The following is a 27,176-nucleotide window of genomic DNA, read 5'->3' as shown; positions in this document are numbered from 1 at the left end:
TAGCTGTGGCATGTGGGCTCAGTAGTTGTGGCACACGGGCTTAGTTGCTCCCTGGCATGTGGGATCTTCCCGGACCAGGACTCGAACCCGTGTCCCCTGCATTGGCAGGCTGACTTTTAACCACTGCACCACTACAGAAGTCCAAACTACATATTCTTTTAATAATCAGGAAACTGAGCAAAATGTTTACTCCAATCTACAGTTCAAAGTACCCATGATACAAAAGGGAATTCACTGCTATTCAAGAGCGGCATGAATTCCACAACAGTATTTCTGTATCTCAAGTAATGAAAGGATCACCTGCTGCATATAAGCATCCTGAAGTAGCTGCTGCTGCTGCTGAGGATGACGATGCTGCAGATGAAGCTGCTGCAATCTCCAGTCTCCCTGCTGTAACTGCTGAAGTACTCGATGCTGCTGTGGAGGCTGCTGAGTGGGCCCCTGACCCAGTAAAATCTCAGGGCCATTTCCAGGTCTCAGCGCTCCTATAAGAGGTGTCCGAAAACTTACATTAACATACTCATGACTTCAATAAAATGGCTGCATTTCAAAACACGCATTCCAATAATCATTAACCAAGGCATTCATATCCTCATCTTATAGAAACTTCCATGTGCGTATAGTCTAAAGGGATTATTTACTATAATAAAAGTATCCATGAAAGTTAATTTTGTCAGTTACCACTCGTGAACAAGTCAACATCTCAGAAACACTTAATCTTTCACACTTCATCTCTCCATGAACACACCAACCATGCCAATTTGAAATGCTCCACATTTCTCAACTGTATCATGCACCATCACGAGTCTGCATCTTTGCTGACATGATTCTCTGTCTAAAATGCCACTTTCCACCCACTACAACTCTTCTTACCTTTAAAGTTTATCTCAAATCTCTCTTCCTTCTTCCTTCCTTTAGTGCTTCCACTCAGTTTATAAAGTTTCTTTTTGCCTTGCACATATTAATTGTTTACATGGTTATTTCCTAACTGAAGGATGGGGTGAAGACTTATTTATTATTTCTTTTAGTGCCCCAAAGAACTTTTTACATAACAGATGTTCAATAAATGCTGCTGTAGTGAATCTACTAACACTGTCTCCTAAACAGGCATTTTTTTATAAGCTTTATAAATTTTACCATAGGAAAATCCTATGAATAAACTTTTGAAATAAACGAAAAAGGATGAGACAGACAACTTCAAAAAGAGGAAATTCAATATACTATAATTTCTATATTCTCTTCCAACAAGTTACCATAAATTCAAATATGACTCTTTAACCCTAAGGGGAGAAAAGGACGGAGAGTGCAAGAAGAGAGAGAGAAGGATTCTTTTTCATCAATGTTAATGTCTTCAAACCTCCACAGGCCTTAAGAATATACAGTGCAGAAAAGACAGTCTCTTCAATAAGTGGTGCTGGGAAAACTGGACAGCTACATGTAAAAGAATGAAATTAGAACACTCCCTAACAGCATACACAAAAATAAACTCAAAATGGATTCAAGACCTAAATGTAAGGCCAGAAACTATCAAACTCTTAGAGGAAAACATAGGCAGAACACTCTATGACATAAATCACAGCACAATCCTTTTTGACCCACCTCCTAGAGAAATGGAAATAAAAACAAAAATAAACAAATGGACCTAATGAAACTTAAAAACTTTTGCACAGCAAAGGAAACCATAAACAAGAAGAAAAGACAACCCTCAGAATGGGAGAAAATATTTGCAAATGAAGCAACTGACAAAGGATTAATCTCCAAAATTTACAAGCAGCTCATGCAGCTCAATATCAAAAAAACGAAAAATCCAATCCAAAAACAGGCAGAAGACCTAAATAGACATTTCTCCAAAGAAGATATACAGATTGCCAATAAACACATGAAAGAATGCTCAACATCATTAATCATTAGAGAAATGCAAATCAAAACTACAATATGAGATATCACCTCACACCAGTCAGAATGGCCATCATCAGATCTACAAACAATAAATGCTGGAGAGTGTGTGGAGAAAAGGGAACCTTCATACACTGTTGGTGGGAATGTAAATTGATACAGCCACTGTGGAGAACAGTATGGAGGTTCCTTAAAAAACTAAAAATAGAACTACCATATGACCCAGCAATCCCACTACTGGGCATATACCCTGAAAAAAACTATAATTCAAAAAGAGTCATGTACCACAATGTTCACTGCAGCTCTATTTACAATAGCCAGGACATGGAAGCAACCTAAGTGTCCATCGACAGATGAATGGAGAAAGAAGATGTGGCACATATATACAATGGAATATTACTCAGCCATAAAAAGACACGAAATTGAGTTATTTGTAGTGAGGTGGATGGACCTAGAGTCTGTCATACAGAGTGAAGTAAGTCAGAAAGAGAAAAAAAAATACCATATGCTAACACATACATATGGAATCTAAAAAAAAAAAAAAAATGGTCATGAAGAACCTAGGGGCAAGATGGGAATAAAGACGCAGACCTACTAGAGAATGGACTTGAGGATACGGGGAGGGGGAAGGGTAAGCTGGGACAAAGTGAGAGAGTGGTAGTGTATATATGGACATATATACACTACCAAACGTAAAATAGATAGCTAGTGGGAAGCAGCTGCATAGCACAGGGAGATCAGCTCGGTGCTTTGTGACCACCTAGAGGGGTGGGATAGGGAGGGTGGGAGGGAGGGAGATGCAGGAGGGAGGAGATACGGGGATATATGTATATGTATAACTGATTCACTTTGTTATAAAGCAGAAACTATGATACCATTGTAAAGCAATTATACTCCAATAAAAATGTTAAAAAAAAAAAACACTCCACAGGCCTTAAATTCAACATCTCTACGAAAATCGTTTTATAACTATTTCTAATTCTTCCAATTACAAAAAAATGGCATGTTCATTTTAATTATTCTTGAAAATGTTTATAAAAGTACAGGAAGAAAATTAAAACCATAATTCCGCCACACAGACATAACCATGATTCGCCTTTTAAGTGTATTTATTTCCAGTTGGAAGAGTATTAAAAAGTTCAGCTCCTGAGCTATACATTCATCTTTTAAGGCCCTGATGTCTAACTGGAGAACACTTTCAGCTGCAGGTGAAGCGCAATCACAAGCCAATGAGCATCATGCAATAACTCATGGAACTCACCTCTCACCTCACAAACTGTGACTTCTCTTTAGTGTTATCAAGCTGAATAGAGCTCCTTGTTTCTCAAGCCAAGCCCACAGAGCACCGGAGAACTCCCAAAAAACAACACTACAATCCTACATGAAAACCATGCTTCCGAGTACATCATTAAATCCTCATACTATTATTCCCCATTTTGCAAATGATGAAATGAAGGCTCAGAGAAGTTCAGTAAGTTCATGACTTAAAGACAAATGATAAACTGGAAGAAAATATTTACAATATATTTGGCAAAGAATATTCAGAATACATAAAGATAAAATCTTCAGAGCAATAAAAAGTAAATAAAAAACAAACAATCTCATGGAAAATTGCAAAAGACAATTCACAGAAGAAAACAAATGGTCAGTAAACGTGAAACAGTACCGTTAATCAGGAATATTAAAATAAAATCAAAAATGTTTCACCTGTCAATAGGGAAACATTTTTAAAAAACCAATACTATCAAGTGTTGGTAAAGACAAGGTGAAAGGACACTCACACCTCGTTGGTGCTGTAGCATAAATTTCTGAAGTCTTCTTTGGATGGTAATTTGGCAGTATCTGAATAATTTTAAATGAGTGTACTTTAATAGCTTCCTCAGAAGAATGCTGACATGGAAATCAAGTGTTCATTATATAGATGTTTATCACAACGCTATTAATAATAGCAAATATTGGAAATAACCAAAAAAGTTTTATAAACTATCGTACATTCATATGATGGAATATCACATACCTATTAAAAACTACATGGTAGATCTATATGCACTGATATGCAAAGCTCTCCAAAGTATATTAGGTTTAAAAAAAATCAAGTTGTAGAGAACTATGTATAGTACGAATCCATTTGTGTTTAACCCAACGTGAATTATTTATATCTGTGTATATGCATGCAAGAACATAAAAAAGGACTAGGAGGGTGTATACCTAACTGCTGCTAGTTTACTCTGGAAAGAAAAAGAATGGGGACGTCTACATTGTTCTGAATGCTATTGTATTGTATGAATATATTTTAAAATTTTATTCATGTGTTACTTTTTTTTTAACATCTTTATTGGAGTATAATTGCTTTACAATGGTATGTTAGTTCCTGCTTTATAACAAAGTGAATCAGCTCTACATATACATGTATCCCCATATCTCCTTCCTCTTGCGTCTCCCTCCCTCCCACCCTCCCTATCCCACCCCTCTAGGTGGTCACAAAGCACTGAGCTGATCTCCCTGTGCTATGCGGCTGCTTCCCACTAGCTATCTATTTTACGTTTGGTAGTGTATATATGTCCATGCCACTCTCTCACTTTGTCACAGCTTACCCTTCGCCCTCCCCATACCCTCAAGTCCATTCTCTAGTAGGTCTGTGTCTTTATTCCTGTCTTACCCCTAGGTTCTTCATGACCTTTTTTTTTTTTAGATTCCGTACTTTTTATATAAGATTTAATGAGAAAAGCAATGTTAAGAGATGTACAGGGCTTCCCTGGTGGCGCAGTGGTTGAGAGTCCGCCTGCCGATGCAGGGGACGCGGGTTCGTGCCCCGGTCCGGGAAGATCCCACATGCCGCAGAGCGGCTGGGCCCGTGAGCCATGGCCGCTGAGCCTGCGCGTCCGGAGCCTGTGCTCCGCAACGGGAGAGGCCACAACAGTGAGAGGCCCGTGTACCGCAAAAAATAAAATAAAACCGAATAGCATCTCCAACCCAAACACTGAATGCTTACCATGAAACAGAATTTTCCTAGATACCATACACCTTGTTATTTACTCTTTATAATAGGCAGAATGGCTGTTTTCCCATTTTACAGAAAAGAACAGTGAGTCTAAGAAATGGTAAAATGGGAATTGGACATAAAAGACTTCAAATTCCCCTTTTGTTCCCTTTTCCCTTTCCCTATTCCTCCATCGGGTATGCCTGATCACCACAGGCTTATGTTACATCAGATAACATAAATGTCTTCCTTGAACATATACTTTACCTAATAGTAGTAACAGTAGTTAATAGTGAACATTTCTTAAGGACATATTATGTGGCAGGCATTATAGTATGCAGTCATTTAGTCTTCACAACAGTCCCATAAGATAGGTACTAGTATTTTCATAATACATATTAAAAAATAGGAGAAATAGGACTCAAATCCAGGTTCTTAAGACTCAACATGTAGGCTTTTAACCATTAGAGTATCCTAATTTAAAACATACTAGTTGAAAACACTTTAACATTAAAGCTTTGTAAGCCTAGAGTTTCAAATTCCTCCTTTCCAATACAATATAGAATTTTCTATACTCTTGAACTTTAGTATCAACCTCGAACCCTACTAGTCGATGACTCTAGAGATAAGCAGGTTGTGAGCTTTTCATACCATACTTTTATACTACCCGTACCTTACTTTTGCTGACAACATTAGGAAAACAATTAGGTGGGTTTATTAGACATTAGTAGCTTTATGTTTCTTAAAGCACTATGTGACATATCTGCTTCACAACAGTAAGTCTGCCAATAATTTACATTTCTAGGAAATCGAGCCATAAAAGGTTTATGTAAATTAACTAAAAAGGGGACGAGGTTGGCAGAGCTGTATCACCTTTTGGTCTGTGGTTACTGAATTCACCAGGAGCTGGGACTTTAACAGGTATTGCTGAACTTTGAATGGTCAGCACACTAGGAGTGGCAGTAGTAGAATTCGCCTTTGGTCTCTGTCTTGGTGCAATTGAGGTTTCTGTTGGTCCAATGGTATCTGTTATTCTACAACAGAAGAACACATGTCATTCCAAATACTGGGATCATTTCTAACTTACTATTTGTTCTATAAAGGATCTATTTCAACAGATGCATATTTATTATTACTGATGGTCATGTTCGTCCTCTTGGCTTCTTCCTAAGTCTCATTTTCAAGTACTAAATGTTTAATGAAGATAAGGAAGTAAATAAAATAAACCTAACCAATTTCCTCAAGCCAGATTGCTACCACTTATAGTCTGCCACCGGAGCTGGCAAAAAAAGAGTATAGAATTGCTCTTAAGGAGATAAAATAAAGGAAGCAAACAGAAGTCTTCTCAATAAGGTTTTGGACAAAACAGAGCCAACTCTCTAAACCAGTCAGAGAAACAAAAATAAGAAACAACAAACAACAGGCTCCTTTAGCTTGGACTCTTGGCTTAAGAAAAAAAAAAAGAATAGGGCCTAAGGCATGCAAAACAAAAGAAGCCAAAACTTTTAACTGGTGGAGCTATCAGCTCACATTCAGCATCTTAAATCTTTAACTTTGCTTTACTTAAAACACTGAATGGAAATTATATAAAGGTTTTCCCACTAGGACTTAGTTTAGGCCACAAATGTGAGTGGTCAAGTGGAAAGCAGTTTTGAAAGCAAGAGACACTAAATATAATTCAAGAAGACACAGACATTTGCCTTTCTCTTTCAAAAATAGCCAGGAAAAATCTTTAACTTACGTATTTATCAACTCTGCTTTCTATAAATTCAGAACAAAAAACTCGAATACTTCTTAATAGGGTCTATGCTCACTTTTCAAAAGGATTGCAATAAAATCTCTTTATCAAGTTCCCTTAGCACATTTTCAAAATGATCTGACGCTTAAAAGTTTTGCATACTTATGATTTATCAAGTACACATCTGCGGCATTTAGAGGAAGTCCAGTCTATCATAACTGCACAGGACTCTACAGTTCTTTCCTCTATCTGGAGATACCACAAGAGGGAGCCCTCTCAACAACTATCTTTCTCAGAAAGAAAGGATGTGAAATTGAATCAAAAGATTTTGGAAAATCATAGAAATGCACTGTATGTGTGCTGTTTTCTAAAAATAACATTTATGTTTTACACGGGATGGGGATGGTACAAGTCATACGAAAATAGAACTAAAAGGCTATAAAAAGATCATGTATACATGTAACCAATTATATCTCATTTAATCTAATTATTTATTGAGTTCAAATTATGGATATGGCACTAAAACCAATGCTGTACTCCCTAAACTTAAGTAATTTGGGGGAAATATTGTATACAATCTTTCTATTTGCCTACCCATTCTTCATTAAGTGGGTAGTATATAGGCCAGACCTCACCCTGCCTTGTTCCTGTTCTAAATAGCTCCATAAAGGATTCACAATACACGAGCAGGGCAAACCTCTAAAAAGCATATTAAAAGTTCTGCAGACTTTGTTTAGTCTAGTGTTTCCTAACTTATTTCACTAATGTACCAATATCTATTATACAATTACTGATATCCAGCCAATAGGGCTCAGTCTTCAAAGAATTTACAGCCTACCTAGGAAAATATGGCACATGTTCATGAAAATATAACAAAATATAAGACAGAAAAAGTAACCAGCGCTAAGCTAATACTGTCAAGAGTTTCATGGAGGAGTAATTTTACCTTTAACCTAACTTGGCTAGAGAAGGCGCAGGTGAGAACTGGAGGTTAAACATAAATGTGATTTCATCAGACAGTAAAAGAAAGTAAGCGGTCTATGAAGAAATGGGAGGAGAATGCCTGGACAGATTCAGCAAAGTGAAAATACAAACTTAACTAAAATGAAAGAACGAGTAATTACTGACATCAACACTGCTACTGCAGCTTCCTTTGCACTATTGTAGCAGACAAAGAGCTGGTTTTTTGCTTCCTTTCTTTTCTTTTCTGCTGACTAGCCTGAACAATCTTCCTAAAATACACTCTCTTCTCTTAAAATCCCTCAGTGTTTCCATCTGCCAGGGCAGTGATTCTCAACCCTTCCATCTTTAAGATATAAATCATATAAGTTTCACATGTGTAACAGTCCCAAGAGCAGATGCAAATTTTGGGGAGGTGGATGGGGGGTTTTAAGAAGTGAAACAAAAAGTGCCACTGACTGAAGGCAGGGCAGGCAGATAATATCCATAAAAGCTTTAAAACATGTAAATAATGATACTGGCTATTTAAAGATTCCCCCTCCTCCCCTCTCTGGAAATATGCCTTTTACATGGAAAAAAAAATGATTTACAACTTTTTAACATTTAGAATTTTTCAACTTCTTTACTGATACTATCAATAAAAAATAAACTTATATTATTGACCAATAAGCACCAATGAACCCTATTTTTTTAATATACATAATGTATAGATTTAACATACTATGACTAGCACTGTGAATTTTAGTTAACTATTTCATTAACTATTTCATTTCCTTATAATTGTATAGCTGTAACGTGTCATGGTGAAAAGATATTCAAAGCATTACTGTTCAGCTGACTCATGCTTTTTAAAAAATTTGTATCTACTTTCTTAAAGATTTAATCATTAACAAAATAATTATTTTAAAATATAAGTAACAATAAAATTCAACTGACAAGTCCTACAATAATTCATAATGACCACTCAACTATAACAGCAGTTGCTAACTACAGCTATGTCATGGGTAAGACAGTCAGTCATGCTGGATTCCTGCAAGTTAGACATCACATTACTCCTTCGTCTCTTACTCAAAAGAGTATTTTAAATTTAAGTGAATGAAGATAATGTTTTTAGAGTGATGCCATATTTTTTTAAAAACACTAAGTCATTCTCAAGTGATATTTCAATAATTTACAAATAACAGATTATTTATGACACACCTGACAACCAAGTTCCAAATAGTAGAACTGACTGCAAAGTTGAAAACTCACCGGTCTAAAGGCCAAAATCCAAATTTCTCAGCATGACATATAAAGTTGCTCATGACTGATATTTACCTACCCCCTCCTCATCTTCATTTCCCACCACTCCTGTACATGTGCCCTTATTATGCCCCAGCCTTGTAGTTTCACAAAGGCTGTCCTCATCGGCAATGTTTGCCTGCTATGGTTTCACTGCCCATCATTCCAAGTGACTAGACTATTCATCCTTCAAGAAAAGAGTGCAGCAACTCCCACCGGATTCTTCCTGTGCTCCTGTCTTCTTTCCCTTCCTCCACCCTCAGAGCTGCCTGATATCTATCAAGGTGTGACTGTTCACCCGTCTATCTTCATTTGGATCAGAGCTCCTTGGAAATAAACACTGCTGCTTTTTCTTTGTGGTCTCAGTATCTGTATCTTGAATGTAACAAGTGCGTGACAAATATTTTTTATGTATTTTATGTCAAATAAAATACTTTGCATAAGTAAAATACAATACAAAAAACTGTGGCCAAGAAATCTCCCCAAATGTAATATTACGCCTGTCTGATAATGTAAAATACAGTCCTGCTTATTAACTTTTAAACTCAAAAAAGAAAGCACGAGAAAAATAAAAAAAATCAGTCATTAATTCAATCATTAGTCAGATTTAGGTCTTAACCTATGTAATTCGTATCAAACATTAACGTAGTAAAGAACTATAAAAATTATTTAAGGGCTTCCCTGGTGGCGCAGTGGTTGAGAGTCCGCCTGCCGATGCAGGGGACACGGGTTCGTGCCCCGGTCCAGGAAGATCCCACATGCCGCGGAGCGGCTGGGTGGGCCCGTGAGCCATAGCCGCTGGGCCTGCGCATCCGGAGCCTGTGCTCCGCAACGGGAGAGGCCACAACAGTGAGAGGCCCGCGTACCGCAAACAAAAAAAAAAAAATTATTTAAAACATTATATTTCTTTATCACTCTTAAAAGTATTACCATTATAACCACTCATTATAAAATATACATAGCTATTTTTTCTTTCAGTAAATTAAACAAAATCATACTAGCTATTAAGTAAAACATAAAATCTCATAAATTAGTTGCCATGTGACGAAATGACAACTTCCCCCTGTAAAAGGACCCAGTGTAACATCAGCAGTTACACAATCACTTCGTGATTGCTGAGAGGTAGCAGTTCAAGTGCAACTGCTGTCAAACCCTGTTATATAAGAAAGCTTATTCTGTACTTGCAATAAGGAATACGACACTTTTTGTGGGTGAAGATGATATTTAATGAATGACACTTGCTAGGATTAAAAACAAGAACTGTCCTCTTTTTTCTTAAATGCCTTTTCAAATTTCAGCATAGTTTTGCCTACCTGGCTTTTATTTGGCTTTTCCTAGAAGCTGCTTCACTAGCAGTCATCGGTTCAGGAAGAGCTGAAGGAATAGGAGAATTCTTGGAAGAAAAAATAAAACTTTTCATTTTAGTTTTTATTTCAACTGCAGAAAGCTTTACTTAAACACTACAGATACACTCTTAAATTTTAAAAGTATTGTCTGTGAGACAATCTCTTCACCTCAGATATCTATAAATTGTTCACATATATTTGCAAATATCAGTGCATGTTATACAAATGTCATTTTCATATTTGTGTTCCACAAAATTGTTCACATATATTTGCAAATATCAGTGCATGTTAAACAAATGTCACTTTCATATTTGTGTTCCACAGAAACCCTTGGAAAATAAACAGAACAACATCATTATATCCACTTTACAAATGGGTAAATCTTGGGTATAAAGGATTATATTACACTTGTAAATCAATGACTATTTCACACTCTTTGGAAGAAGAAGCAAAACACCAAGCACATGAATACCGTGTTGTTTTACATACTGCAGGTAATTTTCATGACACTGCTTGTCAAGTCTAGAAAACAAGAGGAGAGGCTTCACTCATTTGTTTATCCTCTATAATGTTTGGCTTATAGTAAGTACTCAATAAATGTTTGCTGAGTGAAAAGCTAAAAATCCAGGCAAATATCAAATAAAGCTACTTTCATTACAAGAATGTTAGTAATGACTTTCAGCTTCAACCAAGAATATATTATATTGACATAGTAAGAACTTCAAAAAAGGAAAAGGTACCAAATTCCTTCTTTTTTCTCAGTGGGGTGGATTAAGTTATACACAAAGGAAACCTATAACAAGTCAGGCCAGAATGATCTTCACAATGTTGAGAACAGCTTAAAAATCACTGATGATTCTAGACTTTTATTAAAATTAGCAGACTCGCCATATACCATTAATCTGATGTAGTTAAGTATGCAGACACCAGATACAATTCAAAGCCTTTGCATGGTAATAGCTATTACCAACTCAGCTTCCCTGCACTAGACACTGGGTTTTACATTTATTATTTCTAATCCTCATAATTACTATCCCTGTTTTACAGAAAAAGTAACAAACTATTAAGTAACTCCCCAAAATATACAAAATCAGTCACTGATAAAGACAGAATTGAACCCAGTTCTCTGCATTTACAATGCCTATGCTCTTTATGCCAAAGGTAACCAAACTTTAGGGTGCTTAGTGTCTCAGTAATTTTTCATGACACCCGGCCCCACCCTGCTCCCCAAAAATCTAACAGTCCTGTTTTTTCAACAGTCAGGCCCAAACAACTTAATAATAGTAGTTTGTGCTGTATCAGACAGAGGTCACTGTGTTTCCCTCAAATATGCAAAACATCCTGCAGTGCCCTCAATCCACTGTAGCTCCCCAGAGCACCACAGTACATAGTTTGGCAACTGTAGCTTTGTATCAAAAATACTAATTACAAACATACCATGAGACCACTTGTCTTGAAACAAGTAACTCTGCAAGTATATATATCCGCACAGATAAAATGGATTTTAAATTCATATTTACTTGCAAAACTACTTACATTGATGTTGGAGACTGGACAATCCTTTTTGGCAAATTTAAATGCAAAATATGACACTTGAAATATATCGGGTCTACGTTCTGGATCTGGTTCAAGCATGAACCCTGCAAGAATAGATCAAAATGTTAAGACGTTTCATTGAACACAGAAGCAATTAGGGGTACATTAAAAGGATAAAATAAATATATATATATTTCCATTCTAAGAGCAGTGATGATTCCACCAAACTTTGTTAACGTATATAGAAAACATTAGAATTGCTATTTTATACAATATCCCAAACTAAAGACAAACCAGTCCTAGAACAGTTCTGTACTGAAAGTATGAACGACAAATATGAGTATTTTTCTGGGACCCTAACGCAAAAGAAAAAGTAAGTTTAGTGAACACTGGGGAATTATCCAAAAAAGTTCCAGGGCTGTAGTAGGGGTCCTTATTTTCGCTATTATCTAAAATACCTCTACTAATTTTTAAGTGCTCCTAAATCATTTAAGAGAAGACTGAATTTGTATGCATTATAGTCTGTTTAACAAAGTAGTAGAGGGTTGGCACTATAATTTTCCTAAAACATGCTTTCTTCCCACGCTGATGATAGCAATATTCATCATAGTTCTGTATTTCAACATGCTATCCACATCATGTTCAGAAGTACAAGCATAATTTCGTGGTTCTATTATGAACAGATTTCACACCAACCCTACAGCATTGCTTGGAAGGCCTGACCTTTTTTCTAACCAAAATGACCACTACCACTTGTCAATTTCTTGAACTACTTGTTAATTTACAATTTCACAAGAAGGCTGACATTTATACTCAATTACATATGTAAAAAATCCATATTTTGTTAAAGCAGTCTTCATATTCTAACGCTGCTTCATTGATTAACTCTAAGTTCTCATCTTATTCAAATAATTTTTAAACCTATCTGCAATGTAAAATTTACAGCGTTAATTAGATAATATTCTAAAATGTACTAACAAAATTATGTACAGAGATATCAAGGTATATAAACAGCTAAATTAAAATTATAAATCAAAATGAATTAAATCTACCTTTCAAACTTAAGTAATATTTGAACAAACAATGTGTAATACATCTCCAACAGCATGATAAATTTATTTGCTAAAAACATGGTTGTTTGGCAAGTGACACTAAGCACATACAAAAATTTATTTGGGAGATTCTGGACTCGGTTTTATTATATTCTGCATATCACTTGATTTTATTTATTTAAAAAGGCTAACAGATATCACTTACAAAATTGATATTTTACTATTGTATCACCATTGTTAGAAATAACTCAGAACATTTAAGTCTAATATTTATTAATGCATATTCAACTTCATTCAAATCCAGAAAAGATCTGAAAAATCTACAAGGTTTATTTCATCCTCCAAAGTTATATTTTATCTTGATACCAACAGATATTACATGTTTTAAAAGTAACAACAGTACATGATATGGGGATAAATTTAAACAGACTTTTACCAATGTGGGTAGAACTGATAACATCTTATAAGCAAACAAAAGGACCTCTAACTCCCCTGGCTCATGTTTCCATGTGGGAATACATCTTCTGGAGGCACTTCCGCTTGCCGAACTGTACTGATACCATTTATGTGACATAAAATCAGCCTAAAAGGTCATGACTAGCATTTGTTTTAGTAAAGTAGAATAGAAAACATTAGAGTGCATTACTGTAAGTATAAGCAATGTTTCAAGAAACTTGTTTTATGTGTATGTATATGTAAAATGTATTTTTTACCATGGATCACCGTCAAGCGGTTTGAAAACCACTGTGCTAGTGACCTCTCTCTATTAGTATAATACAGTCCTCGCCAAGGGAAAGACAGTGATTTGTCTAATTTAGACTAGAAGAAAAGAAATAGGCACCTACACGTGTCCATCTCTGTTGCTCTTTCTTTCAACAGTTTATTCTCAGGACATGTATGTTCTCTACAGAACCATGTTTTGCCAAGTGGCCTACTTCTGTGGAAGCAGTCCACGGTTTTCCAACATTGTCTATGACTCTGTGAGAGTATATTTGGGGGTTGTATATGCATTAATAGGCCCATTTGGCTTCAGAGTCCCTTCTGCAATCTGCTTTGTCATTTTATCTAATGAGATCCTGTGCCCCATCTCTAATTTGGTTCTAAATTCAAAGTATAAAGAGGCTGAAACCCACAGTAGACCATGGTTACATTTTTATCTCTGAATATTTTTATATTGAAGGTTACCAGCCATTTAAAAAAAAAGAAAAAAATCTCAATAAGGCACTGTTAAAGCACTTAATAATGTAATTTTTCAAACTCTCCAAAAGAATGGATTGCAAAATGTACTCCTAGATTACTGAATGATGTAATCTGGAGTGTAGAGGTATCAGTTCTAATCCAGCTAAACACTGGAGCATATCTACCAAAAATGACAATTTCAATTTTTAAGTAGTTGATCCAAAGCCATTTTCTCTCACAATAATTAAACCTCAAGTCTAGTGTTTTATTAACTCCTACTTCATGACAATAAAACCATTTCATCTATAGAAATATGCTCCTGAGGAGAAGGAGTGGATTAAGGAATACATGTGTCTAATTCATCCAAAAGTGAATCAAGTAATTAAGTTTTGTTTTTGTTTTTGTTTTTGTTTTTTTGCGGTACGCGGGCCTCTCACTGTTGTGGCCTCTCCCGTTGCGGAGCACAGGCTCCAGACGCGCAGGCTCAGCGGCCATGGCTCACGGGCCCAGCCGCTCCGCGGCATGTGGGATCTTCCCGGACCGGGGCACGAACCCGTGTCCCCTGCATCGGCAGGCGGACTCAACCACTGCGCCACCAGGGAAGCCCCCTAGTAATTAAGTTTTTTAAAAAAGACAGAGAAGCTAGAATACACCCTTGTTTACCCAACTTAATATGATCATGTGAGTCAGCACAAGACCATTCCCATTAACCTTGATTCTACTGTAAATATAAAATCGACCTTTAAAAAGTAAGCCATAATAGAAATGTAAGGATATTTCTCTGCTCCTCTTACTTGTGTGACTCTTTCTATTGACACAAATATCACTAACTCAACCTAAGAACACAGAACAGTCTCAGCACTGAAGGTACTATATGACTAAACCACCACAGTATTTCCAACTGATGTATCAGACTATCTGATAAAAATCACTTGCCCAAGGCAACTGAATTAATTATGCTTATTCTAATTTTGCAAAGGAAAGTACACCATCCATGCATATTCTAGCAAAAAGAGCAGCTAAAGGAGCAGTGGCTGCTGCAGCACAGCAGTGGCCAAGTTAACCCTACGGTTACATCGAGGACGCACACCAAAAATTAAATGAAGTAGTTTCCATTCAAGTTACCTAAAATGATGGATCCATACCGGGTCCTAAGTAAAAGTTAAACCAGCATCTCTAATCTAACAGCTCAACAAATTTAACAGGAAAATACTTTGGACAGAGGTCTCAAAAGAATGTTCCTGCTTAAAATTTGTTAATATTTTTTCCTTCCACAAAGACACTTTTTCTCTCCCACAGACTTCCAGCTATTACACTTATAGTAATTTACCTGAAAAGAGAAATACCCACTCTAATTTTGCAATCATAAATACTTCAAGCATTAACTTGTTATTTTTGTCTGTTGACCTATGGAAAGTATTACAGAAACTTACATGTTAAGCAAAGATGTTCTACAAACCTTATTCTATGGACTGTTGAAATGAAACCAAATTTAGCAGCTAATTAAATAAATGTGTTCAATCATAATGTAAAGACTAATGGCACTATAAATATGCCAGGATAGTATATTTGGGATAGCCCTGGTAGCTGTTCCTAAAAGTTATTGATCACAGCCCTCTCTTTACATCTCCCCAAATGGTAACCCAGAGCCAATGACTGAAAACCTTCAAGGAAACCCTATCTTAATCTCTGATTTCTTTTCAAAGGTACATTAAAATGTCTGAGATTTTTTTCAACAAAAAAATATATAGGAAGACAGTGGGTGAAGAGCATAAATGAAGCAAAATTGGCCATGAGTTGATAATCACTGAAGCTGGGTGGCAGGTACATGATAAACCACTGCACTGTTCTGCCTATATTTATATGTATTTTTTAACTTCCATAATAAATTTTAAGTGTATCTAAATAAGCAAGTTCCTGGTTTCCCACAGAAAACAGGTATTAAAATAAATGTATTTATTATCAAAACAACAAGAAATAACAAGTGTTGGTAGAATGTGGAAAAAAGGGAACCCTTGTGCAATGCTGGTGGGAATGTAAATTGGTACAGCTACTGTGGTAAACAGTACAGAGGTCTTTCAAAAAGTTGAAGATAGAGTACCATATAATCCATCAATTCTCCTTCTGAGTATGTATCTGAAGGAAACAAAAACACTAACTCAAAAAGATATCTGCTCCCCCGTGTTCACTGCAGCATTATTTACAAAAGCCAAGATATGGAAGCAACCTAAGTATCCATCAATGGATGAATGGATAAAGAAAATGAGAGGCATACACACACACACACACACACACACACACACACACACACACACCATGGAATATTAGTCACTAAAAAAAGAGAAGGAAATCTTGCCATCTGCAACAACATGAATGAACGTGAGGGCATTATGCTAAGTGAAATTGGTCAGACAGACAACAAATACCATATGATCTCACTTAAAAAAAAAAAAGACAGATACAGAGAACAGACTGGTTCATTATATATTATATATCACTATTTCATGCACAAAGTTAAGAGTTAAGAAAATTAATCTTAGTAGTTACATTTAACAGTATATTCTGGAATATATGATAAATTATGGTAAACGTTTGATATCCAACCTTAACCTGAAAAACCAAGTTTGGCTTCAAAGCATCCAAAGAAATCTCTGCAGGGAAAGTACATCCTACTTAGTATCTGACAGCAGATGCCCTGACCCTCACCCAGAAAATCAAAAATTAGGTTAGCTCAGGAAGAATTATAATGACGTCAATAGTAGTGATAGTGGGAGCTATAGTAGTAATAATGATAGTAGTATTAAAGGCCATCTCTTTCTGAGTACTCACACATACTAAGAAGCACTTCTCATAATTCATTTAATTTTCACAATAACCTTAAGAGGTAGGTCATTTAATATGCTCATTTTAGAAATCAAACTGAAATAAATGGAGCTGCCCCGTATCCTGTACCAAATAGGTGACAGAGCAGATGCAAGCCTAGGCCATTTGGCTCCGGAGGCCAAATTGCTCTTAATCTCCACAATGTACTTCCTTAACTACCATAACAGAAGCTAAAAGAAAGGTGAAGCAACCAGCCTTCTGTTCACTCATCAAAACTATTCAGTAATCCCGTTAGTTATGCTTCTCATTCTCCTCTAAATATTCTCTAAGTTCTTTTCAACTCTTAGATCCAAAAATGCAAAGTGATTCTCTCCTCATTGCCCCCTGCAATCCATCTCCATTACTTGTCTACTGGAAAAGTTAACAGAAGCTAAGAAGGAAAATTCTAAATAATTGCTACTTTTAAGAAGTAAAGTCTGCAGAAAGTTAATAAACTGAGCTTTGTGGACAGTAGTTAATATAATTAACAATTATTATCATTAATATATTAAATATTATTATATAAATAATAATAACTACCCTTGACCAAACTGGTGATAATCAAAAGTATATTCAAATTATATTCAAATACTTATATAACCACAAACCATACAGTTTTAACAAAGATTAAGCATGGCTATTTCATTTTCAAAAATCTTGAATCATATAAAATAGATGTAAACAGCATTAGTAAATCTATTCATACTAAGAAGATATATTTTTTAAATGTTTTATCTTATAAATAAATGTGGGGCAACTACATTGTATGAATAGACAGTTGGCAATAAAAAGCTTCACTTTCAAAAACTATGAGCACAGCTAGGTAGTTTCTTGTTTCTGAAGGTAGAATTTACTTGAAAGCAATGTAAATCACCAATTAGTTTATTATAAAAGCAGACAGAGGAACCTAAATAGGATAGTGAGAAACAGGCATGGTCACATGCGAAAAACGTAAAAAATAAAATTGCAGGGCTTCCCTGGTGGCGCAGTGGTTGGGAGTCCGCCTGCCGATGCAGGGGACAAAGGTTCGTGCCCCGGTCTGGGAGGATCCCACATGCCGGGGAGTGGCTGTGCTCCGCAGCAGGAGAGGCCACAACAGTGAGAGGCCCATATACCGCAAAATAAATAAATAAATAAATAAAATAAAATAAAATTGCAAAGAATCTAAATGTTTTCTAAAAACCACTGCATTATAGATAAGTATGTTCGGGTTTTAAAAAATCTCTACTTTGTTATTAAGCTTTTACTACTCAAGACAATATTTAAAAAGTAAAGTCCACAAAAGCCCTTTGACGGGAGATAAAATACCAACATTTACTTGAGTGTTTTTATTTTATTCAACCTTGTTTTTTTATTTCTGCCTAGCTCTGAGAAATCAGTTCAAAGAAATTAATACATGGCCAAATTTATACTAACATTGATAAAAACTAAAATCTGTACATTTATTGAAAAATAAAGCAAGCATATGATGCCCAGTAAAGCATCAATGAACTAGAGTCCAATTAGATCCTAAAATTATCTGCAGTGTTTAGCTTTTCTACCTTCCTACTATACACAAACACACATACCCATACACACATACATAGAGAAGGAAAACAAACAAACCTAACACAAGAAAATAAGATCTCAAATAGAAAGAAGCCTCACATGTGAAACAGAATCCCATCCCATCCCTACAGGCTGTAGGAGCTGTAGCTGGTATGTGATTTATCAGTCTACTCAAATGAGAACCTAATCCTAGGTTGCAGAGTTAGTGTACTGGAGCCTGTGTCTGAAGTTTAAGCAGGACTTGTAAACCTGAGATATAAACTGGCTGTGGCAAGAGGGAAGATTGGAAACGACTGGATCTCTTAGAATCTACACTGTTGCATTCTGAATGAAATGTTGAAAATCTCTCATTTATAGCTGTGCAAATAAACCAGAAATTTCTTGTAACTATCAAAAAAAAATAAGATTTCATCACTATAAGCAAATTAAATCATGAATCAGGGTATATACTGTCCAGCCTCTCATACAGTTTTGTCCAATGAGAATACTGAGTTGCGAAGACACTGCAAGATCCTCAATAAAATCCTCAGTCCAGTTGTGATTAAAGCATTATACTTAACAACAAAACAGTGCCACAGATACAATGATTTACAACAAGGGCTTCAACAAAAGGTTAAACTTCAATTAGCCAGAACACTCAACTGCCAAAGTAAATTCCTCAATCTATTTTTTGAGCATTCCAATTAATGAGTTTTTTCCATGCTTTTGATGCCCTAATTTTTGGACAATGAAGGAAGAAAGCAACTGGATAAGACAGAGCAGCTTATGGGTATGAAGTTTATTCAAATATACTCTAAAGTATGTTTGCGCTCTAAAAAAAATTCACATTCTGCAAAATGGCAGGCTAAAAATAACAGGGCTAATGAGGAAAAGAGAGCTGGGACAAACCACTGAAAAAAAAAAACTATACAGCTCTGTCACCAGAACACTGACAAAAACATTAACTGGTATCTGGGAAGGTAACTTGGGCTGACCAGGCAGGTAGCTTAATTTGGCTGAAGGCTGCCACGAGGACATAAAAACACATCAAAATAAGACTAGGAGGTTCTCAACCAATAAGATAAAAGTGCAGTTCCGAGCCAGCGAGTGTGCTAGTCAGGAGGCCATCCATTGGTAGAGAGTCACACAAAAGCTGAGAGGTAGACCTCTCTGGGAAGAAAACCTCAGGTACAAGCATTCTTATTAATGTTCTCCAGTTGTAGTGGAAAGTCTACAAGCTGGCAGTGCAGCAGCCAAGCTCAGGGCGACTTCCTTCCCCTACAAGTTATAACGCCAGCTCCCCCACCGCTGCCCTGCCTCCCCTCGCCTAGGAAAAGCATTCCATGTGAAGCAATGTAATTTTTGTGTTCAACTGACATAATTCTCTGATTTCCAACATGTATGAGCAAATCCACATTAAAGAAACAAAAAGATCATGCTTTAAATAAGTTTGCAAAGTAAAGCTAGATATCCTTTTAGGCTCCGTTTTCTTTTCTTTCTTTTTTTTTTTTTTTTTATCTTTCTCAGGATAACATTGTGTGATAGTTCAGGGCTGTGATTTTAATCCATAGTGTAACTATATAGTTAGTCATTTTGGAATACAGTATGTTCCTATCAGCAAACAAACATGCTATAAAATCTCCCATCTAAACAAACAAACTCCTTTGGCACCACATCCTCCTATAGGAAAGAGTCGTGCATACTTAATGACTCGACTCTGAAATTTATATTCTCTTTTGAACTCATTCCACTTAGACTTTGGTCCCCAGCACTTCATTGAAACAGTTCTTGTTAAGAGTCACTGATGACTTCTCTGTTGTTGATCCAGTGGTCAGCTTTCAGTCCTCGTTTTACTTGACCTATTGTTAGTATTTGAAGCAGTTGTTCTTAAAGCCTGGTTTCACTTAGTTTTGGGGATACCACTCTCTTTAGGTTTTCTTCCTCTCTTTCTGCTACTTCTGAGTGTCCTTTGTTGGTTCCTCCAAATATTGGAGTAACTCAGGGTTTGTATTATAAACTTCTTTTGTTTATATACGTGCACTTAAGGTGACCTCTTCCTGTCTCATGGTTTTAAATACTATCTAACTTAAGACCTAAATTTATATCAACCACAACTTCTTTCCTGAACTCCAGAGTCATATAACTGATAGCCTGTTTAATATCTCCACTTTAGTATATAATGGTCACCTTGAGCTTAATATGTCCAAAACTAAACTGATTTTCCTTCCAAAACTGGCTCGTCCCACATGTATTTCCCAATCACGGTAAAGGCACCTCCATTCTTCTCCTCACTCAGGTCATAAAACCTTGGAGTCATCCTTGCCTCTCTTCCTCTTTCACCCTCCCATCCAATCCACTAGCAAATCATGATGACTATATCTTGTAAATATAATCAGAATTAGACGACATCTTGCCCCCATCACTGCTACTATCCTGGTGCAAGACAAATTCATCTCACTCTTGTTTTCTTGGAGTAACTTCTGAACGTCTCGCTGAGCTTATACCTTTCCCATCTTCTTGCCTCCTTACCCCTCTACTGACTACTCTTCACATAGTAGCTGAAATGATCCTTTTTAATAATGATGCTTTTTCACAATGATGCTTTTTCACAAAAATAATGTTACTCTTCTACCCAAAGAGCTCAGTGGCCCCCTCATCTCATAATTAAAGCCATGGTCCTTTTGATGGCCTATTAGACCCTACACTCTTCCTGCTGCCTGTTCTTGTAATTAAAATTTCATTGGAACATGACCACACTCATTCATTTACATATTGTCTGTGACTGCTTTCAGTAAAACAGCAGAGTTGAGTCATTGTAACAGAGACTCTATGGTCTGCAAAGCTTAGCTATTTACTGACTGTCTGGCCTTTTACAGAAAAAGTTTGCTGACCCTTGCTCTAGAATGTAAGGTTCTTTTTTTTTTTTTACATCTTTATTGGAGTATAATTGCTTTACAATGGTGTGTTAGTTTCTGCTTTATAACAAAGTGAATCAGTTATACATATACATATGTTCCCATGTCTCTTCCCTCTTGTGTCTCCCTCCCTCCCACCCTCCCTATCCTCCATTTTCTTTTGATTATTTTTCTTCTGGAGTGTTTGCCCTTTTCTTTTTGAGTTACATGAGTTAGCCAATTGTCAAATGTGTAACATAAATTACAAAAGTTAGCCAATTGTCAAGTGTGTAATAAATTTTTTTTCCAGTTTACCATTTGACTTTATGCTTGGGTTCATGGTTTGGGGGAATTTTTAATGGTTTAAATTTATATGTCAATGGATTCATCTTTTCTATTTCCTGAGATTAAAAGCCTAGTTTACACATTATCTACTCCAGTGTTATAAATAAATTCAGACCTATTTTCTTCAAGTACATTTATGTTTTATTTTTTGCATTTAGGTCTTTGATTTATCTGAAATTTTAGCATAATGTTTGAAGTAGAGATCCAGTCTGATTTTTCATCCACAAGTGGATAATAAAGTTTTGTATTTCCATCTGTTTTTCCCCACTGAGTTGAACTGCTATCTTTATTATACAAAACTCAAATATATTTACATTGACCCTCTTTTCTACTGCACTGATCTCAGTGGCTGGAGGCTATGACAGAGGATGTTTAAAATGGAAAAAAACAGAGTAGAAATGCTAGAAACACTTTAATTGAAACAGTGCAGGGCAGTGCTGTTTAAATACTGCAACTTCCTAACATATTTTATATGATGATCCTCCTCCTCCCCCAAATCATCTTTTTCAGAAAATTGTACCATGTGCGTATATAAAATATTAAATTACAGTACCTGTCAAAAAGGAAGAAAAAATTCTTAAAAGAGGCTGTAATGAAAACTGAGGTATTCTTTTGGAATCAAAGGCCCACAGGATTTCTCCTTCTGACATACACTTAGGTTGCTTTCTAATTTTATAATCAATAAGGAATATTAAAAAGAGTGGCCAAATAAACTACTATCTAAGATTGGCAATACTGTGATCTAAAGAAGCAACAGGTCTGGATATTTGGATTTCAAAAGTTCAGACTGAATAATTAAATGTTACGCTGTAAGTTTTTCCAGAAATTCCAGTTTCCTTAATTATATAATCTCTATGTTTTATAAAACCTTATCTAGAGCTTAAAAATATCCATGTACTAATCATTAATTAATCTGCTTTCATTCCTATAGAAGTCTTATAAACATCTTTTTCAATGTATTTCTTGACTATAGTTTCATAAAATTATAATACATGAAATTAAAAGACTAGGTTTAGGTAAAGGAATGGAAACAGCAGGCCCTAAGTACGGTTATCTTATAATTTTTTAAATAAATTTTCCAAATACTTACTTATTAAACAATGTATGTTATGGGAGTAACGGGAATTGTCTGGGATGGTGAAGCTGCCATCACAGATAGCAACCTGACTCTCACCAAAAGGAAGAGTGAAGAAACAAAGTTTATACAGCAAACATCCCAGGGCCTGTAAAACAAAGAAGCATGAATATCATCAGAGCTCAAGTATCAACTTAACCACAAGACAAAAAAAAAGTAGCCACAAACCAAGAACTAAATATGTTATTAAAAAAAATAAAAGCCTAATGTTTCTATACTGGATCAATCTTTTCACAAATTACAACTTAAACAAATTAATGCACTTAATTTTTAAAAAGGCATTTAACTGCATCATTACCATATTTTTCTATCACATCTGTGGCTAGCTGGCTGAATTAATGTTATCATGGAACTCTAGATCATGAATGATATAACTAAAATTATAAGTGGCTGGTTCCCTTCGGGAGAAAAATTACACTTTTATTTCTTTCACAAGGAAAATATATATTTAGTACATAACTAGCATATAACAACCAACGATGTAAGCACAAGGCTCCTCCGAGCAGAATTCTTTAAAAATTCACTATAATATCTGTTTTAAAATTCCAAGTACGAGTTAACCAGCACAGTTAAACTTAGCATACAACCATCAATACTGATTATTCCCTGATTTTCACTGATTTCACTGAGCACGTCATTATTTCATAATATATTATTCACTGAGCACATAATATAAAAATTCGTTCTCTACTTCTATATATAATCCTACAACTTTAATTCTATATTACGCTAGTCATATTTGCACCTGGGTAATCTATATAAAATTCAAAAAGGAAGGGCTCTGTCTGCTTCACTTGCATGGATTCACAGACATCATAGCACCAATAAATCTACTTGCTGACAATGAAGACAAAACACCCTAAAACACAAATTGCATCTGGAAAAGTAGCACAGGAAATTTTTAGCTAAACTGCCAACAGCTCACACCTGAGACACAGTAATAAAATGTGATTTTCTGCTCAAGAAATCATTATGCTGTCACAGGAAGTGTCACCTATAAGCCTTATGAGTGTAAGGGGTGATTCTAATTCTAAATTGATTGTATAAAATTACCCAGTAGTAACTATACAATTACATCAGCAATAACTGAAATTTGGCCTATCTAAAAATTAGCAAATCAGCTTTCCTTCGTTGGATTTTCTCCACGCAGCAACTTAGCAAACCCAATTAACAAATACACTAGCTTTATAACTACTATGAAGATCACAGTATACAGAAATACCTTTCTGAGTTCAACAATATTAACTTACAACACATTATTTTCAATACTATAACAGTCTTCCAATGAAAAAAGTTTAAATACTCTAGAAATTTCAATATATTAGTACAAAAACATTACTAGATTATTTACCATATGACTAACAAAAGTATTAAGATTCTGAATAGAAATAACCAGTTCAATGTGGCTTTAAAAAAATTTACAATGCTTTTTTTCTGTAAGGAAGATATTTTCAGCTTTTATGCAACAGATTGAGCGTAAGCGTTCCTTAAAAGCACTAAAAAGTATATTATTAATTGTGTAATATCTGCATTAAATTACACATTTCTTCTGCCCAAATGATAGTTAGGCCAACAAGATCTGCATTTTAGCCAGTTTTATCTTGTCAATCAAACCTTTAATAACGTATCTTTTGTTGTGGGAGTTCCCAGATAACAATTTTAGATAGCAACACCAGTGTACTTAAAAAACATAAATCTAAAATACTCTTGCTTTACAGAGTGTGAGCACAGTGAGGTGTCCTAATTTTTTTTCACACCAAAGGCATTTCCCTCTTTATCCATTTGATACAATGAGAACTGTTGAAGAAACAGGAGGGAACGAATGACCTTATTTTGAAGGCTGAGTATCACCGTCTTTAATTTTCCTCGTTAAAAGGTAACATGAAGCATCTGTCACTGAATTTCCTACTGGTCAATAAAATCAGCATCCTAGTTCTCAGGATAAAAATAACCTACAATGAAAACTTCAAAACAAAAATTTTTTTCCCAAAATATATATGCTAAATGAATACTTTAACCTCAATATCATAACCCTCTGAATCAGCAATATTTTTTTTCTGGATATTCTTGAATTCACACCTAAGACGTGTAGCATTTCATCTGAGCTAAGACAAGCATTAAAATGGCATCACGGAAATTAAAACTCTGTCAAGCATATAAACACAGATTCTGTTTTCTGATTACTTTTCTGGCTTCTTTTTTATCTTTGAGTATCTATTTGTCATCCCACAGCTATACCAAGTTATCTATTATAGAAATACTGTCCCATATACTAACCTGTAAATGGTATAAATTTTAAACTTATCACTGACAATTTAGTATGCTGCCTGGCATGCATTCGAAGCCTGGTGAAAAATGAAAACAACAAAAAAAGATTCCCTCCTTTTTGTTAAGATATTGGGCTGCAATCAAGTTCTTAGAGACTTTTTTTTTTTTTTAATCAACCCTTGATGATTTCAAAACAGCAGTCAAGCTATAATGTCTGTTGTTTCCTCTGCTGTTGAAATACGCTTTTAGGTAATGTGGATTTCAACATCAGTCACAAAATTAGGCCAGGAAAGACTTCCACAATCACCTCCTCTAATTAATACTTTCATTTTATAAATTAAGATCCAGCTGAATTTGCTTTCTACATTATACTGCAAGCCATTTACTATAAACCATTTAATGAGTCAAATGTTAACGCTGAGAAGAGCAACGGAATTTGAGTCACACAAGCTGGTGATCTGTAAGCAGTATCAAATTACCTAAATCAAACCTATTCATGGTTTGATTAAATTATGTATATGGTTAAAAAGTCAACTACCACGAGATTTAAGAACCACCGGTCAAAGAGTGTATATTATGTACACAAAGGAAAACCAATCATAGATACTCTTTTTTTTATTATTATCTTGCAAGAATATCTGGTATCCCAACCCCTATAAGAGAAGGCCAGGAGAGGGGCACCAAGAAGATATTCATTTGGGTTCACACGTTACACTCGACTACTTTCTAAACATTACGTTTTAAAACAAAATAAATATGACTTTTCTTGGAAATTCTAGAACTACTTCCAAAGGAGTATTTTTCCTCCATCCCTAACATAGCCACTAGTGGTAGATGTGGCTAAATACGTGATAAATTTAAATGAGTTCACATCTAAAATAGAATTTCCTGCTAGTTTATTAAATATAGCCCAAACATATTTTACTTCTGAAATAAGTTCTAAAGAAGTGCGGGCACTCTAACGTAAAGTTCAACTCTATAGAAACATGATATATCTCAATAATTCAATCCAGATATAGATGCTAAATGATAAAGAACCTAAATATATACAGGTTAGTCAATGGTATGTTTATAATTTTTAAAAAGTTTTACTCGTTAGTTTCCACTAAAAAGATCCTAAAATACTCCAGAAAATTATCAACAATATTACGTAAGAATTAGGTCTAGCTTTTCCATACTGTGATCAACCAAAATTGCACTCAAATCAAAAAAAATTGTTAACAATCACATATGATTTAAATTCTAAAAAATACTGTGATAAAAAGTTACATTATATGGAAATCCTTTATTTGCCTTTTTATACCTAAGCTTTCCATCTCAGGATCAAGAAGGTAATATGTGCTAATATTTTTCTTCTGAAGAAGAAGCTTTACTGTCCACCACTCTCTGCTACTTATTAGGAAATACCTTGCGGAGGACAGGGGGAAAGTAATCAGATTTTGTTAATTTGGTTAGTGAAAATGTCAGCCTTTCTTGGCCTTACCCAGATATCAGCCTTGGTGGTGATAGGTTTCCCTCCATAAAGGTTGATCATTTCAGGGGCTCTGTATGACAGAGTTGTATACCTGGCAGTAAATAAGTAAAATGGAGTGGAGATATAAAAAAAAAGACAGATACTACATTGTTTCTACATAAAATACTACGAAAAACTTTTAGGTTCGATAACATTATCAAGAAATAATACTATTTTAAAAGCTCATTAAAAGTCCATCAAGGATTAAACAATACAAAGCATCTATACACATTTTTATTCAACAAGTGCAATTGCATCTATAATGATAAAAACAATTTTTAATAGAAAAATTTTAAATAAAGGTGATGTATGGGAAATGTAGTTTTCCTTGAATTTCTTATAGGAAATAATACAATTTGACTATGAAAATATCCTTATCAAAATATTTTAGTCTATTAATTTAAAAGTAAAGCTTCCACCCTCTCAAAAAATTAATTTCTATGTTTATTAAGCAGCTTGTTTTTATGGACTCTAACATAATTCCTTGCACATGGTAGTAAATCTCCTTTACGTTTGTTTTTATAATTGTTGTTTTAAGAGTAATCTCGTTGCCATAATTAACTATCAATACTTATACTAATTAAGTACAGTTCTAAAACTGTCAGCATAAGCAATCTGGAATTAAGATACTGTGAATAAATATTTACCAGTATAAAAACTCCAA

General features: G+C 35.2%; 1 protein-coding gene across 2 annotated transcripts in view; it reads right to left on the bottom strand.

The window, feature by feature from the left end:
* Positions 1-27,176, bottom strand: part of BMP2K (BMP2 inducible kinase) — a 125,971-nt gene that overhangs the window by 30,417 nt on the left and 68,378 nt on the right. For both annotated transcript variants that reach the window (XM_030877962.2, XM_030877963.2), the window contains exons 6-11: positions 26,483-26,564; positions 22,687-22,819; positions 11,738-11,841; positions 10,169-10,248; positions 5,750-5,910; positions 301-485 (exon numbers count right to left, since the gene is read on the bottom strand). In XM_030877962.2, the coding sequence (XP_030733822.2) occupies positions 301-485; positions 5,750-5,910; positions 10,169-10,248; positions 11,738-11,841; positions 22,687-22,819; positions 26,483-26,564 (745 nt within the window). The remainder of the gene's footprint in view (positions 1-300; positions 486-5,749; positions 5,911-10,168; positions 10,249-11,737; positions 11,842-22,686; positions 22,820-26,482; positions 26,565-27,176) is intronic.

This window comes from Globicephala melas, chromosome 5 (genome assembly GCF_963455315.2).
Source record: "Globicephala melas chromosome 5, mGloMel1.2, whole genome shotgun sequence".
NCBI classification, from domain to species: Eukaryota; Metazoa; Chordata; class Mammalia; order Artiodactyla; family Delphinidae; genus Globicephala; species Globicephala melas.
The sequence above is the reverse complement of the archived record's forward strand: the minus strand, read 5'-3'. Positions and strand labels throughout refer to the sequence as shown.